The sequence below is a fragment of the Theobroma umbraticum genome, unplaced genomic scaffold, assembly GCF_002168275.2.
Source record: "Theobroma umbraticum cultivar Fairchild unplaced genomic scaffold, ASM216827v3 scaffold_51.0, whole genome shotgun sequence".
Classification (NCBI taxonomy): Eukaryota; Viridiplantae; Streptophyta; class Magnoliopsida; order Malvales; family Malvaceae; genus Theobroma; species Theobroma umbraticum.
In genome coordinates, this window is record NW_018397260.1 from 8,747,082 (window position 1) to 8,764,647 (window position 17,566).

General features: G+C 37.3%; 2 protein-coding genes across 3 annotated transcripts; both read left to right on the top strand.

Annotated features, from left to right (window-relative positions):
- The first annotated feature begins 1,814 nt into the window (after window positions 1-1,814).
- Window positions 1,815-5,410, top strand: LOC110416248 (Pentatricopeptide repeat (PPR-like) superfamily protein). 2 transcript variants are annotated; one of them, XM_089783584.1, is made up of 4 exons: window positions 2,011-4,446; window positions 4,570-4,689; window positions 4,879-5,009; window positions 5,100-5,410. In XM_089783584.1, exon 1 carries the CDS (start codon window positions 2,028-2,030, stop codon window positions 4,335-4,337), a length of 2,310 nt encoding a protein of 769 aa, XP_089639710.1. In that variant the 5' UTR covers window positions 2,011-2,027; the 3' UTR covers window positions 4,338-4,446; window positions 4,570-4,689; window positions 4,879-5,009; window positions 5,100-5,410. The 2 variants fall into 2 exon arrangements, with proteins under 2 accessions (XP_021283850.2, XP_089639710.1); XM_021428175.2 differs by lacking the exon at window positions 4,879-5,009 and having other exon boundaries at window positions 1,815-4,446.
- Window positions 5,411-5,519: 109 nt separating this feature from the next.
- LOC110416249 (Mannose-binding lectin superfamily protein) lies at window positions 5,520-10,255 on the top strand. The gene is made up of 7 exons (XM_021428178.2): window positions 5,520-6,854; window positions 6,937-7,146; window positions 7,365-7,826; window positions 7,905-8,141; window positions 9,013-9,381; window positions 9,471-9,689; window positions 9,763-10,255. The coding sequence occupies exons 1-7, from the start codon at window positions 6,852-6,854 to the stop codon at window positions 10,057-10,059; spliced, it is 1,797 nt and encodes a 598-aa protein (XP_021283853.1). The 5' UTR covers window positions 5,520-6,851; the 3' UTR covers window positions 10,060-10,255.
- The last annotated feature ends 7,311 nt before the right edge of the window (window positions 10,256-17,566 follow it).

Below are 17,566 nucleotides of genomic sequence, written 5' to 3' on the forward strand. Positions count from 1 at the left end.
CATGCATTTACACTGAAAGGGTCAATTTCTCTTAATCATTCTTTTTCCTTAATTACTTACTAATTTTGGGTTTTTTTTGCCCTTTTAACCAAACATTTCCATCTCTATTTTGTGTATTCCAAGTGTGGGGAAGAGACTAAGATTTGATTGAGAGAGATTGATGTTTGAACCATCATCTTCATTATTGAAAAAGGTGAACGCAAGAAAGGATAAGGGGAGGATATGGGGAAGTTGACGACGTTAATCAAAGTCTTAATTTTGTATTTAATCGATCAATCAATCACTCAATGTGATGGTGATGATGATGATCATGATGGGCGAATTTGGAAACAGGGTGTGGGGTCCGTTAATCAACGGGGCACCGTTCATGCGCCGTTTGTTGTCTCTCTATTGTCAAGGCATCAGGTCTCGTGCCGCTAGATCTCCGTTCCGTTTACGTCGGTGCAAGCAACGTATCCAAGAAACTATATTTGTCATTTGAAATATTTGTTTATACTTAGATAATCGCAAATCATCGCAGCCGAGCCTTTCCAAGCAATTTGCTTACAGCTTACCGCGATTCTTGGATCACGTGAAGTAAGTTTTAGGTATGATGCCCTTCCAAAGGGTAACCCGCTTTGGCCAATGGGCTGTCTCTCTTCTTAATGAGTCTCAAATACAGTTGTGAGGGGACCTTTCGTTGAAATATATAGGGTATTCAAATTTAATATTTAATAAAGTGAGCAATTAGTTCGTTGGATTTTAAAAATTTGCTTTTTTTGATTTTTTTAATTATTAATAATATTTATATATAAATATATTTAAAAAAGTTTACTTAATGCTTTAATAATTAAATTTAAATAAATCGTTTTCTTCTAAATGATTAATATTGAAATCGAAAGAATCGAATCAATCAACTTCGATCGGTTATTTTGACATGTACCAATTCAACCTCACTCTTAAAACCCAATAATGGTTTTTTGGACTTTTTTTGGTTTAAAACATTTCAAAGCTTATCCTTTTCAGTAGTCGTTTGACAGGTTTTAAATGGGTCATGTGCTTATAATGTTCACCACAGGTACGCTTAGGTTGTTGCTCTTTACTTCGCCACCAGCCAGGCTCGAGTTGTATCTGAGTCATTTGCCTTAAACGCTGCTGAGTTGGCTTTTAATTGCGTGGATTTTCTTGTTCATGGTGGGCACACCCAGTACACATATCATGCTTACGTGAGCACATATCAGGCCGACAACAGAAGAAAATGTTGTGAATTGGGCCTTGGTTAAGATCTCACTGGGCCTTAGATAGGCTGACTAAGTCGGGCCCCCAGGGTTTTTCCAAGCCCAGTGATATCCATTACATTGGGGATTTCAGGGCCGCCATTTAACCTTTTGTAGTAAGACGTGGCAGCTTATGTGGCACCCAGACTCAGAATTCCAACGTGGCTCTGTCCCATTGGAACATGACATCAATCATAGAGGAGCCGGTTTGGGCAGGATTACCCCAGCCGGACATGGCCTTCCTCTTCCACACGCCCCCTTGCAAATTGCAATCTTTCAATCCATCCATTATCTGTTGTCACTTCAAAAACATTTCAAAAGATTGAAAAATAATTAAAAGAGAAAAAAAAAAAAAGGTCAGAGGGGGAAGAGAGAGAGGGACAGAGATTATTCAGAAATTAGTTAAAGAAATGGAGAATCTGATGATTCCTTGTACTTCGAAACCTTCTGTAATAATCCCAACAAAACATGAAAACTGGTCTGAATTTTCTCAAACCCCAACGAAACTGGCATTTTCTAACAACAAAAAGACCAACAACCCAAAAATCAGCGATTCCCAGTTAAATTACCTGTCCAGAAACGGCCGCCTAACTGAAGCTATAACCGCTCTTGATTCCATTGCCCAAAGTGGGTCCGAGGTAAGACCCAACACCTTCATTAATTTACTCCAAGCTTGCATTGATTTCGGTTCTCTTGAGCTTGGTCGAAACTCCATGCCCGAATCCATTTAGTTAAAGAAAGTGACCCCTTCGTTGAAACGAAGTTGTTAGCATGTATGCAAAATGCGGGTCTTTTGTCGATGCACGTAAAGTGTTTGATAAAATGAAGGAAAGGAACTTGTACGCGTGGTCTGCTATGATTGGTGCGTACTCCAGAGAGTTGAGGTGGAAGGAAGTTGTGGAATTTTTCTTTTTGATGATGGAAGATGGTGTTTTGCCTGACGAAATTTTGTTTCCGAAACTTTTGCAAGCCTGTGCTAACTGTGGGGATGTTAGGACGGGGAGATTGTTGCATTCTTTAGTAATCAGATTGGGGATGGTTTGTTTTGCGCGTGTTAGTAATTCGGTTTTAGCTGTATACGCAAAGTGTGGGAAATTGAGTTCAGCGACGAGGTTTTTCGAGAACATGAATGAGAGGGATATAGTGACTTGGAATTCAATGATATTGGCGTATTGTCAGAAGGGTGAGCATGATGAAGCTTATGGATTGTTTAATGGGATGCGGGAAGATGGGATTCAACCGTGTTTAGTTACATGGAATATATTGATTAATAGTTATAATCAGTTAGGGCAATGTGATGTGGCAATGGGGTTGATGAAGGAGATGGAGAGCTCTAGGATAATTCCTGATGTGTTTACTTGGACCTCTATGATCTCGGGGCTTGCTCAAAATGGTAGGAGGTGGCAGGCGTTGTGTTTGTTCAAGGAGATGCTACTGGCTGGGATCAGGCCTAACGGTGTTACTATCACAAGTGCAGTTTCTGTTTGTGCATCCTTGAGAGTATTATATATGGGGCGGGAAATTCATTCTATCGCTCTTAAGAGGGCTATAATTGATAACGTACTTGTTGGTAACTCCCTTATTGACATGTATGCTAAGTGTGGGGAACTGGAAGCTGCGAGGCAAGTCTTTGTTAAGACTGAAGAGAGAGATGTTTATACTTGGAACTCAATGGTTGCAGGATATTGCCAAGCTGGGTACTTTGGGAAGGCTTATGAACTCTTTATGAAAATGCGAGAATCAGATCTGAAACCTAATGTCATTACATGGAATACAATGATCTCAGGATACATACAAAATGGAGATGAGGATCGTGCCATGGATCTTTTTCAACGGATGGAACAGGATGGGAAGATTAGGAGAAATACAGCATCCTGGAATGCTCTGATTGCCGGTTATGTGCAACTTGGGGAAATAGACAAGGCATTTGGAGTTTTTCGACAAATGCAGTCATGCTTTGTCAGTTCAAATTCAGTGACCATATTGAGTATCTTGCCTGGTTGTGCAAATTTAGTTGCTGCGAAGAAGGTAAAAGAGATCCATGGTTGTGTTTTGCGCCAGAATTTAGAGTTTGTACTCTCTATTTCAAATTCTCTAATTGACACATATGCCAAGTCAGGTAATATATTATATTCTAGAATCATATTTGATGGAATGTCAACTCGAGATATAATTTCCTGGAACTCAATAATAGGAGGTTATGTTTTACATGGTTGTTCTGATGCTGCCCTCAATCTCTTCAATCAGATGAGAAAGTTGGGACTTAAACCTAATAGAGGTACCTTTCTAAGTATTATCCTTGCACATGGTATTGCTGGAATGGTAGATGAGGGAAAGCAAATTTTCTCTAGCATCAGTGGCAACTATGAGATTATACCAGCCGTAGAACATTATGCAGCTATGATAGATGTCTATGGCCGCTCTGGTCGGCTTGGAGAAGCAATGGAGTTTATGGAAGATATGCCTATAGAACCTGACTCCTCTGTTTGGACTTCCTTGCTAACTGCCTCTAGGATTCATAGGGATATTGCTTTGGCTGTCCTTGCAGGGGAACGGTTACTTGACTTGGAACCAGCAAATATTTTGATTAACCGAGTAATGTTTCAGATATATGCCTTGTCTGGGAAATTGGATGACCTTTTAAAAGTGAGAAAGCTTGAAAAAGAGAACATGTTAAGAAGATCTCTTGGGCACAGCTGGATTGAAGTTAGAAATACAGTGCACAAATTTGTTACTGGTGATCAGTCTAAGCCATGTGCAGACCTTTTGTATTCATGGGTGAAAAGCATAGCTAGAGAAGTGAACATACATGATCATCACGGTTGGTTTTTCATAGAGGAAGAAGAGAAAGAGGAAACTGGTGGTGTCCATAGTGAAAAACTTGCTTTAGCTTTTGCCTTAATGGCCTTACCTTATTCCCCTCGAAGTATAAGGATTGTTAAAAATGCTAGAATGTGTAGTAACTGTCATGTAACTGCTAAGTATATCTCCTTGAAATTTGGGTGTGAGATATATCTGAGTGACCGAAAGTGCTTCCACCATTTTAAGAATGGACAATGCTCTTGTGGAGACTATTGGTAGAGTGCTCGTGCTGGATATAGGAATTATTTGCGCAGATCATATTCTAAGAAAGCACAAAAACTCTCTTGGAAACTACAACAAACTTTATTCTCTGTGCTAGAGCACACAGGTAAAAAAGTTGCACTCAGTATGGCTCTTTAGATTACTTGACTTTATCTTACCATGTATAAAAAAATTGTATATCTTTATATATATATATATGTATATATTTATATATATATAATTTGTTCAGCTTTTCCAAGAAGCTGTATGCTGCTGATTTAGTGGGATGCTGGCTGCTGGAGTTCAATTATTACACTCAAGAGTAGCTAAAGACGAGATATTCGTCACACCATCCGAGTCCTGTTGGCAGGTAATGACATAAAGCATTTACAGTTGTTGCCAGTATACATAGCAACTTTTGTGTAATTAATTTCCAGAATAGATATTCTTTTGCATGGTATTGGTGTATCTCTTTGTTGAAATCCTCTTCTTGTTCTTTTACTTGGAAGTCCTTAAAGCCGACCACATTTACTTAAAATTTATAATATTACTTTGGCAGAAGCTTCAGAAATCCTGCAGGAACTTGGAACTTAAACTGAGTTACTAGCCACATATTTTGCTCCAGTTTGATTTCTACACTGAAGCACATCTTTGTATGCTGGCTGTTGCCCACCGTTTACATCTTTACCAGTACTGCTCAGTGTGCACTTCTCTGCTTTAATTAACAGAGAGAATGCTTTCTGTGTCGGTTTAAATGACACCTTATTATTGTTTGAACAGGTAACTTCTGATTGTTCCTTGGATTAGGCCTTGCCAATTTTGAGCATCTGTCATAAAGCGCATCAGGTTATCTACCAATGCTTATATTAACAATGAATTATATCCTTTCTCGAGTAAGCTCAATGAAGGGTACCTGCCAAGATGATGGATCTTTGCGAGTTCAATGTAAGCCTGAAAATTCCAATGAAATATGTTCAAGGTTGTGCTACATGCATTTCGGTTTTGAACTTCAGCTCAATTGAATTTTGTATGAACATTCACGTATCTTGTCCACGATCAAGAATAAATTTACAACTGTAATTTCCTGAAAATGATCTTTTACGGGGTACGAATTGTTAATAAATTTGCTACCTTAGAATACCTTAATTTGTGTGGATGCACATCTGAGATTTTAATTAGATAACTACTAAGGATTCACCACCGAGAAGACATGAAAAATGTCTAGATAACGGTTTCAGTTTTGCTTTTCTACATCTAACTAGTCATTTTGCTGTTTCCTCTGGTTCTATATATTTGACTGCCAACTGTTAACCTTGAAGGGAGTTTAAACTTTAAACAATCAATTCAGTCCTGAGATTTACAGCCTTTCTAGTTCTACCACTGCTGTTGCAGGAATGAGGTGGTGGTTTTCAGTTGAACTGCAGCTAACCTGCCTGCATGGAGTTATTAAGGCCCTAAACATATTGGAATAGGACAATAATTCCAAACCTTCTGAATGTGTAAATCCTAAATATCTCTGCAATGCTGCATGTTCGCAATAGTCAGATAAAACGTAGTGTAATTTTACTAAAATTTCGACGATGATTTTGAAGGATGAGCTTAGCTTGAAGGTTTGCTTGTTCCCAATCCCACCACATCTCACCACACCAAAAAGTGTTCTCCCGATGGTCTTCCTATGCCTGCTTTTAGCTGATATAATCATGAAAAGTTTTCCCCCATCCCAGACAAAACATTCCAGGAATATTTTGCTGCCTTTTTTTTTTCTTTTCTGCGGAGATAAGAAAGTATCCCCTGATAGAATCGGAATCTGGAAGAGAGTTGGTGAGAGCCAGCTATGTGAATTAATGATAAGATGCCATCAGAATTGCTTCCAATTTGATCGAATCACCTTCGCAAAAGTTGAAAGCTCCCAAGGATAAGCATAGTATACCATCTTCTGAAAAAGAATCAGCCATGAATTGGATGCAATAGCGTGATCATGTATGCAGCAGAAACCCACAGCTGAACCATTGAAAAGAAACATACAGACGTGCGTAGATGAGGTAAATCGATTCGGTACATGAAGATATGCATCACGAATGACTTCAAAAGAATTGCGTTTAAGAAGATTCTGTTCACCGTGAAAGGGGTAGTTATTGAAAGGTTGAACTTTTTGGCTAGTAGACAGTGGGGAATAGCTGATCTTCAAATGCCCTTTACTGGGAAAATTCATGATTCTCAATGTACAATTTCTCAGAAATTTCACAATCAAAAACGGTGGAACATTTGTTAGCAGAAGATAAGAGCTCTCTTCAGGACTCTGTTTTTCGGGTGGATCCGATTCCTTTCCTTTAAATTGTTTCCCTTCAAAGTGGAAAAAGGAATAAGCTTCTTCTGCACAGTTTAAAAACTTTATTTTAATATTCAACTGACCCTTTTTGTGCTCATAAATTCAAATCTTATCTCTCAGTTACTCATTGCGGTTCTAAAGCCAACTTCTTAAGCCTGTGCTGGTCACCTTAATTTGGCAACACTTTGCTCCTTGGTTGAGAAATGGTAACTGTTGATTCGGTTTTACAATTTGTTTTTCAGTTTATTGATATTCTGGTTGGTTAATTCTCCTTGATGATGTTGCCAGAGTCTTGAGGACGATAAGAAACCGATGTCAGTTGGGCCATGGGGAGGCCAAGGCGGGTCTTCTTGGGATGATGGAGTATACTCCACAGTAAGGCAACTGGTGATAGCTCATGGATCGGGCATTGACTCTATCCAGATTGAGTATGATAATAAAGGGAACTCTATTTGGTCAAAGAAGCATGGGGGAGTTGGAGGATCTAAGACAGATAAGGTTAGTTTCAAAATGACACAATGCAAAAACTGATATTCTGTAATCATCTCAAGCTTAGGCTGATTGCAGTATGCTATAATTATTTTAGCGTTTCCTTCATTAAATTCTGTTCTGAAGTTAAGGATTGAATGGTAGATCTTCTTGCAAGTTGTTTTATCTGGAGTTGACAACAAAATTGACTTAAACTGATATTCCTTGTGTTATCTAAATTCTTTTAGGTCAAACTTGATTACCCAGATGAGTTTCTTACTTCAGTTCATGGATACTATGGTAGCCTACATGAACGAGGACCGATTCTTGTTCGATCGCTCACTTTCCATAGCAACAGGAAAGCATATGGACCCTATGGTATTGAACAAGGAACTAGTTTTTCAATGACCAGGGGCAAGATTGTTGGATTTCATGGCAGGTGTGGATACTTTTTGGATGCAGTCGGAGTCCATTCAAAGCCTTTCTCAAAAGTGAACCCCTCAAAGAGTATCGTTCATGCCCAAAGTTTTGTTGCGGATGGGAATGAGAAAGTTGGCTACTCATTGATACAAGGAAGTGTTGGAGAGAAGTACGATATAGTTCTTGCTGTAAGACAGAGGGATGCATATGGGAATCCCCTGCCAAGGCAGCTCTCAAGGGAATCTTCTAGTAGCTCTGATGATTCAAGTGATGTAGAAACCAGAAGCAAGGTAAGAAAGAAATCTACTCCTTGTTTTCCCTTCTATATGCGCGATATTAATTTCTTCATGTTTGTTGCATTGTTCAAGGTTTCATTTCAGACTCCTGAGAAGGTGCCTTCAAAACTAGCAGAAGGTGTGATATCTTATGGACCCTGGGGTGGCAATGGTGGAGCCAAGTTTGATGATGGAACCTACACCGGTATAAGGCAAATTACTTTATCACGCAACATTGGAATTGTGTGGATAAAGGCTTGCTATGATCGTGATGGGCAAGCAGTATGGGGAAGCAAACACGGAGGCACTGGAGGATTCAAAACTGACAGGGTAACAAAAACTTCATCCAAAAAAAATTAATCATTAATCTAAGTTAAAAAAAATAAAAAAAACACACAAAATTAAAAAAAAAATACTAATGATTGAAGTTTTGTGATCTTGATTCTCTCTCCAATTCTCTTACTTTTTTATTTTATTTTTGGCTCTTTTCTCAAAAAAATTACTTCCTGTCTCATCTCAAGAACCTTTGAAAAAGCCTTTTACATAACCTCTAAAAACCTTTAACTTCCAAAATCTTGTAAATTTGTTATTTTTAAAAAATACGATGAGTGTGCGGTTCTTATTTTTCAAAGAGCCGCGTCTCTCAAAAGTTCTGTTCAATTTTATTCTTTTGGTGTAGTACTTTTACTTGATAAAAATTTTGATTACCTTCCTACTAGAATTGGGTAAAGTGGTAAATATCAAAATTGTAACTTTGTCTCTTAACTTTCTAATAGATTAAAAATCATATCATTTGGACTTTTGTAATGAAAGATATTTTTGAAAAACTAAAATATATGCAAACAGAGCATCAATTCATTATTCACCTTTTTTCACCAATTAAAATTATTTTCAATGTTACTTTTAAAAAAACATAAAAATAAACATAATATAAAATTCACATTATTAACTTACAATAAATATTTAAATATAAATTAAACTAAATTAATATAATAAATAAAAATACTTAAATTTGATCTTAAATTAAATTTAATTTAAATTAATTAAATATTTAATTTTTTATTAAATATATATATTTGATGCACACATCACAGAGAGAGTCTAGCCTTCTCTTATAGAATTCATGTCAATATCTGTTAGCCAAATCGAGACGCAATTTCACTTACTGTTTCTTATGAGCTTTCTGTTGCATTATCCGCAGATAATCTTTGATTATCCATCAGAAATTCTGACACACATCACAGGAACCTTCGGGCCTTTAATGTACATGGGGCCAAATGTGATTAAGTCACTTTCATTCCACAGCAACAAAGGAAAGCATGGGCCATATGGAGATGAACAAGGACCCTCTTTCACGAACAAAATGAATGAAGGCAGGATCATTGGATTCCATGGCAGAGAGGGTTTATTCCTGGATGCTGTTGGTGTATACGTAATGGAAGGGAAAGTACCACCTCCAAGGCCATCTATTTCCCAAGCAATCATCCAAAGTGAAAGGTCTATAGCTGAGATAGACAATTCTCCATGGTCTAACAAACTGGTACTAGCAGGGAGAGGACCAGTTGAAGAGGTAATTCTTATGTTTTATCCTAACTATGCATCATTATATTCCACAAAGCTGGACAATGAAATATGTATTATTTGGATTAATTGGCTCAGGTTGCTTGTGGTGTGGTAAAAGAACCAGCACCGTGCGGACCTGGTCCCTGGGGCGGGGAGGGAGGGAGACCATGGGACGATGGAGTATTTTCAGGGATTAAGCAAATATTTATCACCAAATCTGAAGCTATTTGCTCAATACAGATCGAGTATGATCGAAATGGACAATCGGTTTGGTCTGTAAAACATGGAGGTCATGGAGGAACCACCACACATCGGGTACTTAACATATTACTAATAACCATATTTAAACTTAGGCTTTTAATTACTGACCATGATCTTGATTTCGCAGGTGAAATTGGATTCCCCGCACGAGGTACTCATTTGCATATCTGGCTATTATGGCCCCATAAACAATGAAGAGAAGGCCAAAGTTGTCAGGTCATTAACATTTTATAGCAGCAGAGGCAAGTATGGTCCATTTGGTGAGGAGATTGGCACATATTTCACTTCAACCACGACAGAAGGGAAGGTGCTGGGATTCCACGGCAGGAGCAGCTCTTACTTGGATGCTATCGGGGTCCATATGCAGCATTGGCTAGGAAATCAAAGAGCCTCAAGGATGTCTCTCTTCAAAATTTTCAGTTGATTGGTGCTTTTCTGGTATAGTAATGAAGATAAAATTGGTACATCAATCGCTATTTTGATTCACATTGGCTCTAGGAATAACTCGCTCAATCCAGTTCCAGGCTTATTCTGGACCTGTTCGTTTGAGGCATTGCTTGTACTCTCTAGTCTGAGTTGATCAGATAAATGATAAGATATGCTAAATGTTTGTCAAATAACTCGAATTTTCCAAAATTATTACTAGAGGTAATTTGATCTAATATATGCATAAACACTAAAACAGAGACCCAAGGAAAAGAAAACACTCAGGGAAGGGAAGGGAACTGCCGGTTTCTAGTACAGAGAAGCTATGGGCCTGTTGGGCTCCAATCATGGCCTCTTCGCTGATGCCTTAAGGCATGATTTCATGGCTTTAAAGTTGAAAGAAAGCCTGTAATCAGCTAGATATGTCTGTGAGGACTGAGGACCAATGAGTCTACTGAAAATGGACCTGGAAAGATACTATTAATTAGTATGCATAAAATTCCTGTCCATATCTACAGGTTGTTCTAGCTGTTTTCCAAAAGAAAAAAACACAGAAACAGACAGACATAATCTTCCGCAATCTTTGCTTTTGTTACATCACCATCTTAATTACAATGAATAGTCTTTAATCATGCATGATTAACAAGCCCTGCAGGAATGTTATGCAGATTAAAGAACAAAGTTAATTATTACCCAACTACAAAACCATTTTTAGACTAAATACTCGTAATCATATCACAGAGATTAATTACATCATTCGATGCGTTTGCCTCTATCATCCAATAACAAATAATTTAAAAAGATTTAATGTAATTTGTCATTGTTTAGATCGATCATGTGCAAATTATGTTATCTGGTCCATATAAAGCCGAGACATCTATACATAACATTTCAAATCAATAATTAGGGAGTACTTGAGGTTTGATATGAACCCAAAGAATATTGTTAGTAAACACAACCGATAATACACAGCTAGGTTGAAGGTGGAACCCATGTAAGATTTCCCAAAGGGGGAGCCACCAACAGATCTCTTTCCACTAGCATTGATAAAATTTTCCATTGAAAGGCACTATATTCGTCATGCATCAATCAACATTGAATACATAAATTTTGGGTCTCTTAATTTCTAAAATGCTTTCAAAATTCCTTTGCTAAATTAAAGAAACAGAGGGTCCCGTTTTGTAAAGAAAGGATAATAAATTAAAGAGGCTTCCAAGTGAATAATTAAGGGCCTTGATGATCAGGCGGTGGTTGCATGGAAGGCATATATAGAGAAAAGCAATGCTTAGGGTCTAGACCCTCTTCTTTTTTCCTTCTTTGAGTGCAAAAATTTGCCACAAAATCTAGAAATCTGGCAAAAATAATTAAGTAAAGAAATGGAACTCCTGACATAGATTGCAAGGTGCCAAAAGCATATTTAACAAGAACGAAGTGGACAATGGACAATGGACAATGCAAAACTCACTGCAAAAATATAATTGCGATTGGGTATACCTAAGTGAATAATTAGAGTGGGTGCCAGATTCCATGGTGTTCCTAAGGAATACTAGCTAGGGATCAAAAACCGTGAAAACGATCAAGGGGTGGACGGGGGGAGGGGGACCCATCTTCTCTAGACAATGATGTGGCAACCATATCATCGGTTATTGTACTATTATCCCCCTTAATAATGGACCAAGATTTTGTGTTAGATTTTATTCCTGTTGGCCTACCCATTTTTTTCATGCAGGAGGCAGCACACCACATTCAGATTTCACATTTTCAGTTAGGGTTTTTATTAGTCTCTTGGCATAGACATGTTATGGACATGTCCAATAAGCTACAAATCTGTACGTTAATGTCATAGAAATGAACAATTTGCAGCCATGTACCTACTTCTCACAGTTTTGCATTAAAAACCAAAACAAAGGGGTACTTTCATTACAATATTGGGGTATGCGTGAATCTCTAAGGGTTTCAGAAAGCAACAATTAATGCCAACTATAAATGAGTTTGGCATAGAGAAAGGCAAAATCATAGATTGTTAGTATCACCCCTTTAAATGTTGGCCCCAATTAGAATTTTCTACAAGCAAAGCTTGCTTGTTTGAGTCATTTATTAGGGATGATAAGGGTGTGATTAATGCACTAGCTAGGTTACATCTTCAACTTGCTTGGCTATGTCTTTAGACATTTATGGTTTTTCCAAGCTAGCACTTTTAACACCGGAGCCACATTAATTAGATTTCATGGTGTGGTAATGAAATTAGGTGTTCATACCAGATCACAATCATACGTTCAAACTGGACCGCCATTGAATGCCTTCGATGTGGTGAGCTATTCAAAGAAATTAAGCAGGCATTTCCCTATTTTCACCTACTAGCTAGCAAATCCATGGTCAAGATACAATGCATGTACATGAATTTTCACTCCCCTTGGAGTACATGCACCTTCTCAATCCTTTCTTGTTGGTTTTAAAAAGAAGGAAATTTATAAGGAGCTTTTGTCATCTCAGTTTTCTTTTGCCAGCAAAGAAGCTCTGCTTTACGCATTCATTCACCTGCTATACTTTGGTGAAAGAAAGGAGAGTTTCAAAGCAAATGATCATGTCAAATTTGAATAGGATACATAAGCACATTTCCAACTGTATGTATATATTTATCCAATCCATTATCGATCCTTATCAATTCCAGCTGCAATTTTTACTAAATATGGTCACATATGGGGTCGCTGTTGCAAATCGCGCATGCTGTACGACAATGGAACCATGGTGGATTTGGATCAAATTGTGGCCCCTCTAAGGTGCTTGATATGCCAGAAGCTTTGCCAATTCCATGGTTAGGTTTGCTTGTGCTATCTAACTCTCTTGCATATGGACATTGCTATCAGCTCCAGTAGTGAATTTTGTCCATATGTACAGATACACTGTTGCAATCCTGCAGTTATACTCCATGGTATCTAACTGCATTTACCAAGAGATATATATATAACCATTTTAAGACAAGCAACAAAATCATATGGTTGGATTTGACATGATTGTATATGTGTACTGCACCTTCTGTTTTCTGTTTGTATTTTCTTTTTTTTTTTTTACGAGTCCGTGATGTGGATTGGGAATTCTAACACTAGGAAAATACGAGCCCTTTTGGCTATCACATCATTCTTGTACTGCAAATGCTTGCTAAAAATAAGAGTGACCTCCTTTAAATGGAAATAGGGGAAAAATGAAGAAGAAAACAAATGAGCTGGCTTCAATCCTCCAGCTCATTCCATTGGAAAAATAGTAATTTTTCAGGTGTTTCTGAGTACAAAATAATTAGAAAGTTTTCACCTAGCTAGCCCTAATTCTCCCTCTTTCCACCAGCATATTAATTTACTACATATAGTGTTAAAATATATAATGGCAGATTTAGTAATTGATATTCTTCAATACTATTATTTAAGGCAAGCTGCTGCCTAAAGAAAGCATAGTAACATATGCATGATGCTTTTATAATATAGATTTTATAGTAATGATAATGAAAACAATTGGGGTTTGAGCTGTAAATAGAAGAAAAGCAAGATTTCTCACTTCTCTCATAATATTCCCATGCACTTTTCTCCTTTTTCTAAAGGCTACCAATGGATCCCTAATCCCCTTAAGTGATCTTCTATGTATGGAGGGAGGGTCGTGACTTTGGTGGAGTACTCAAAATTATGGTCGAGGCTAAGCGACCTTACAAACCGGGGAGAAAAAAAGATGAAAGAATCTAATCTAGAAATAATTGGTGGCAGGTATCGAAAAAGAGGGATGATTTCTCTTCACACGCATATACCATTCAAACAGCAAAAAGAAAAGTGGGTTTGTTTGCTTCTTAATTCCATAGCTTTGTCTGCAAAGTGACAGTTGTGTAGGTCCATTTTCCATCGCCCACTGCCTTGCGTTTCCAAAGAGAGAGAAGGGCTTTTCTCTTTATGATTTGTGGAAAGATGTGGGAATTAACTTAAAAGCAAGACAAGAGGATGATGATGATGATGATGTTATCCTAAAAGATTATCTTTCTGGTTTAATCAGCTGTTTACTATCTGAAAGATGTTCTCCAAAGAGGGCAAAAGCCTTGGAATAAACCTTGGGAGAAGGCTCTCGAGTGTAAACAAGTAAAAGAAACCGACCAGAGGCCAGAATTCCGGTGTGTTTAATTAGAGTTTCATCACTAGGAGAAACATAAACCAAAGTGACAAAAGCAAAGTCATATTATTGCCAAAGAGACAGAATGGAAAATGCCCTAACCTCGCCTTAATCATTGGTCAGTGCCATTGCCACGGAATCAAAGCATTTGGCACAACTCATGCTTCCTGTAAGTGCTATAGCTGTGCACTTGCATGCGCTTATAGCAATTTGTGGGACTAGATTGTAACTTGAAAATGATTGAACTTCCATTATAAATTTTGTTTCTTTTGTTTAAATCAAAATTAAAATATATAAAAGGAGAAATCTATAAGGAATTAAAAAAAAAAAAAGGGGGGGCTTATGGCCATCAAGAAGGAACAACAACTACCATTTGATCATTACCTATAGATTATACCTGAGAGATTCATTTTTCTGGCATATTTAATTTTTCTCTCTCCACATTATTACATAGATTGACATGCTTTTGTCACATACATACATTAAAAATAAATATAAAAAATGGTTTATAAACCATACAAAATACATTCATTGCACGTGCTGGCTGCTAGCAGAACTGATTAACAAAATATACTGGTTATGCAGGAAAAATCCCCCATTTCCAGTTCGTCAGTGGGCCATTTCATGTACCAAAAAAATGCAGCAGTTTTCCATATGATTTTGGCTCACCTTTGAGAGAAATTTTTCCCACGCAAGTACACTGCCAAACTCTTTCTTAATTAATTAAAGTCTATCCATTTTGGTTTGTTGATTGAAACACAGTCAAATTTTGGTCATGGTCAAGAATGATATACTAATAGAGAAATAAAAATTTCAACTAAAAATTGTGCCCCATGATATTAAAAATGATTGGCATAACACTCTCAAACCCACCAAGCATTCCCTCCCCAATCAGGTTTTGTACTTATTCAACCGACACAGATAAATAAATGGTGCTAGCTTTGGATTTTCCTGAGCAAATCTATGTAAAAATGATTACCATATAAATATACATATAGAGAGATAGATAGCCTTTGTTCTTGTATGAACTTATGAAATCTAAGGGCCAAAAAAATGTTTTAATTGATTAACTAGTACATGTACTAGCTAGCATTATTGTTGTCTCTCAAACCCTAGATAAATAATATATATATATATATATTAAGTTATCATTAATACTTATAATACATGCAAGCCAAATCTAGTGAACTCTTGGGTTCCAAAAAAGCCAAAGGGTACTCATAGTCAAGTAAAACCTAATTGAGTTTGGCAGTGCCTATAATAGCTAACAAGTTTGATAATTTCTTCCCTTCTCTTTTCTGGGTTTGAATGTTAGAATTCAATAATGGAATTGAGAATACAATAAACAACAAAGAAAAAAGTGATGGATCGAGCAGAATTTCACATTGGAAAGTTGACAGATGAAGATGCGAGGCCACAAGAAACGAAAAGGGTTGAAGCAGGTATAGCTTTAGTGACATCCATAACTATCAGCTCGTTACAATGAATATTGCATAGATCGTGACGTGTCATCGTTAGGTCTAATCCCATTGTTGGATGACTTTTTGTGGGTGTGGCGTGAAGTTTGCATGCCAGTCTCAAACAATAAATAATTGTAAGTTTGGAAGAAGTACTGCGCCTCCCTAGTCCCTACGCCTCCCTAGTAACAAGAAAATTACTGGAATAACAGGCAAGTATCGTGACTGGTCAATCTTAATTAATTATTAACAAGATTACAAAATATTATCATTACCTAAATCTTAAATAACACGATTACAAATCTAATATATTTCTCGAGACGTTAACGATTTGGCGGATTAACTTACAAAAATTGATGTTTAATGTTTAGTTAATCTTTTGATGTGAATTGAATGGTTGCCTTTTGCAGTACATTTGATTCACTGGAAGACCTCGCTCCTTAATTAGGATGCTGGGGTCTTTGCCAAAACTAGAATGCATCACCAGAAACCCACAGCTGGTTTCTTTTATTGTCATTTTTTCTTCTTCTTTCTTTCTTTAACTTTCCCTCGAAGGCAACAACTTGGTTGAGAGAGTTTTGGGTTTTCTGTAATAGGAGAGAGTATCGTTTTTGTGTATAGCATTGAGGAGGATGTGGAGCAACATAGAGATGTGTGGAATAGCTACAGTCTCCTCTTTTAAGGAAACCAAAGTTGAATTGAGACTGCTGCCCACTGCCCACTTGATAAAAAATGGACTTGACAGCAACCTTTTTTTGTCCCTTAAGACAACATAGAATCTCTTCTTTCAGAGATGAATGAAAGATTGAATCCTTCTAAAAGAATGATCAAATCTTTTATGAAAGATTTTGAGACCTTCACACACACTTTAACTTTTTCCGTTCAAATTTCCATGTGGTGGCTGGTGGCTACCTTCAAAGGGTAATAATATTAACCTTTTTACTCATTTGTGGTACTAACAATTAGGTCCATGTAAGTGACATTATAAAAAAACAAAACAAAAAAAAGGGGGTTTGAAAATTCCGTCCTAATATTTATAATTAACTCCTAGCCTAGTCCACCAAAAAACATATGCAACTTGTCCACATGATTCAACTTGTCCACATGAGTCCTTTTCGTTTCAGTTGTGTCGCTCATGCCATGAAAAGCACAAAAGAATACAGTTAGGTTTGAAGCAAGGATATGAGACATGGGTCGTGACAGACAAGATCCATGCTGCTTGTTCAACTCTTAAGGACATCATCCACTGTGAAATATCAACTCATGTCAAAAAAAAGGAAGAGAGATTGCGCATCTTTCTCCTCATAATAAATCAATCTGTCATGGGTTTTTGGTTTACATTTGATTTGTGCAAGTGACAGATAATACCCCTGCCGTTAGAGATGAAAGCTGTGAAAATTCATGTCATCCTCGCAGGGTGAAAATGGAGTAAATTAAAAGAAAAGATTGACGAAGGACAATTTGGAAATACCATCTTTCCCCCCTCATTTAAAACGTTGATTTGACCAAACAACACGTCTTAAGGTGGGGGAAGCATGCTCCAATCCAAAACGTTGGCCCCCCAAATCGATCAGGGGGTAAATAACAATTCATTCCCCATAGTTCAAACTGTTCACACACTTAACAGATGGTGATGATCATCAAAGTAAACGCGTTTCACTGTCAATGACTTACGACATGGTAATCCCTACATGTTTCCAAGTCCTCGTGGAAGATATGGGTAAAATTCGTCTTCAATTTCAAGGCATATACTCTTCTCTTGTTCCAATCTTTTGATGAACAGATTATTATTATTAGGTTCATTGGAGCCAGCCCCCACATTCGATGCAGAAACAACAAGGAAAATGTAGATAGCTAGCATGGAAATTTGTGCACCTTTGTGAAAACCATAAATATTCTAAA

Excerpts from the sequence above, each read along its gene's own strand:
- LOC110416248 (XM_021428175.2), top strand. The coding sequence starts at position 2,028 with ATGTATGCAAAATGCGGGTCTTTTGTCGATGCACGTAAAGTGTTTGAT.
- LOC110416249 (XM_021428178.2), top strand. Across the intron at positions 7,827-7,904 it reads ATGTAGAAACCAGAAGCAAG|GTTTCATTTCAGACTCCTGA; the intron begins GTAAGAAAGAAA and ends GCATTGTTCAAG. Across the intron at positions 9,382-9,470 it reads GGAGAGGACCAGTTGAAGAG|GTTGCTTGTGGTGTGGTAAA; the intron begins GTAATTCTTATG and ends TAATTGGCTCAG.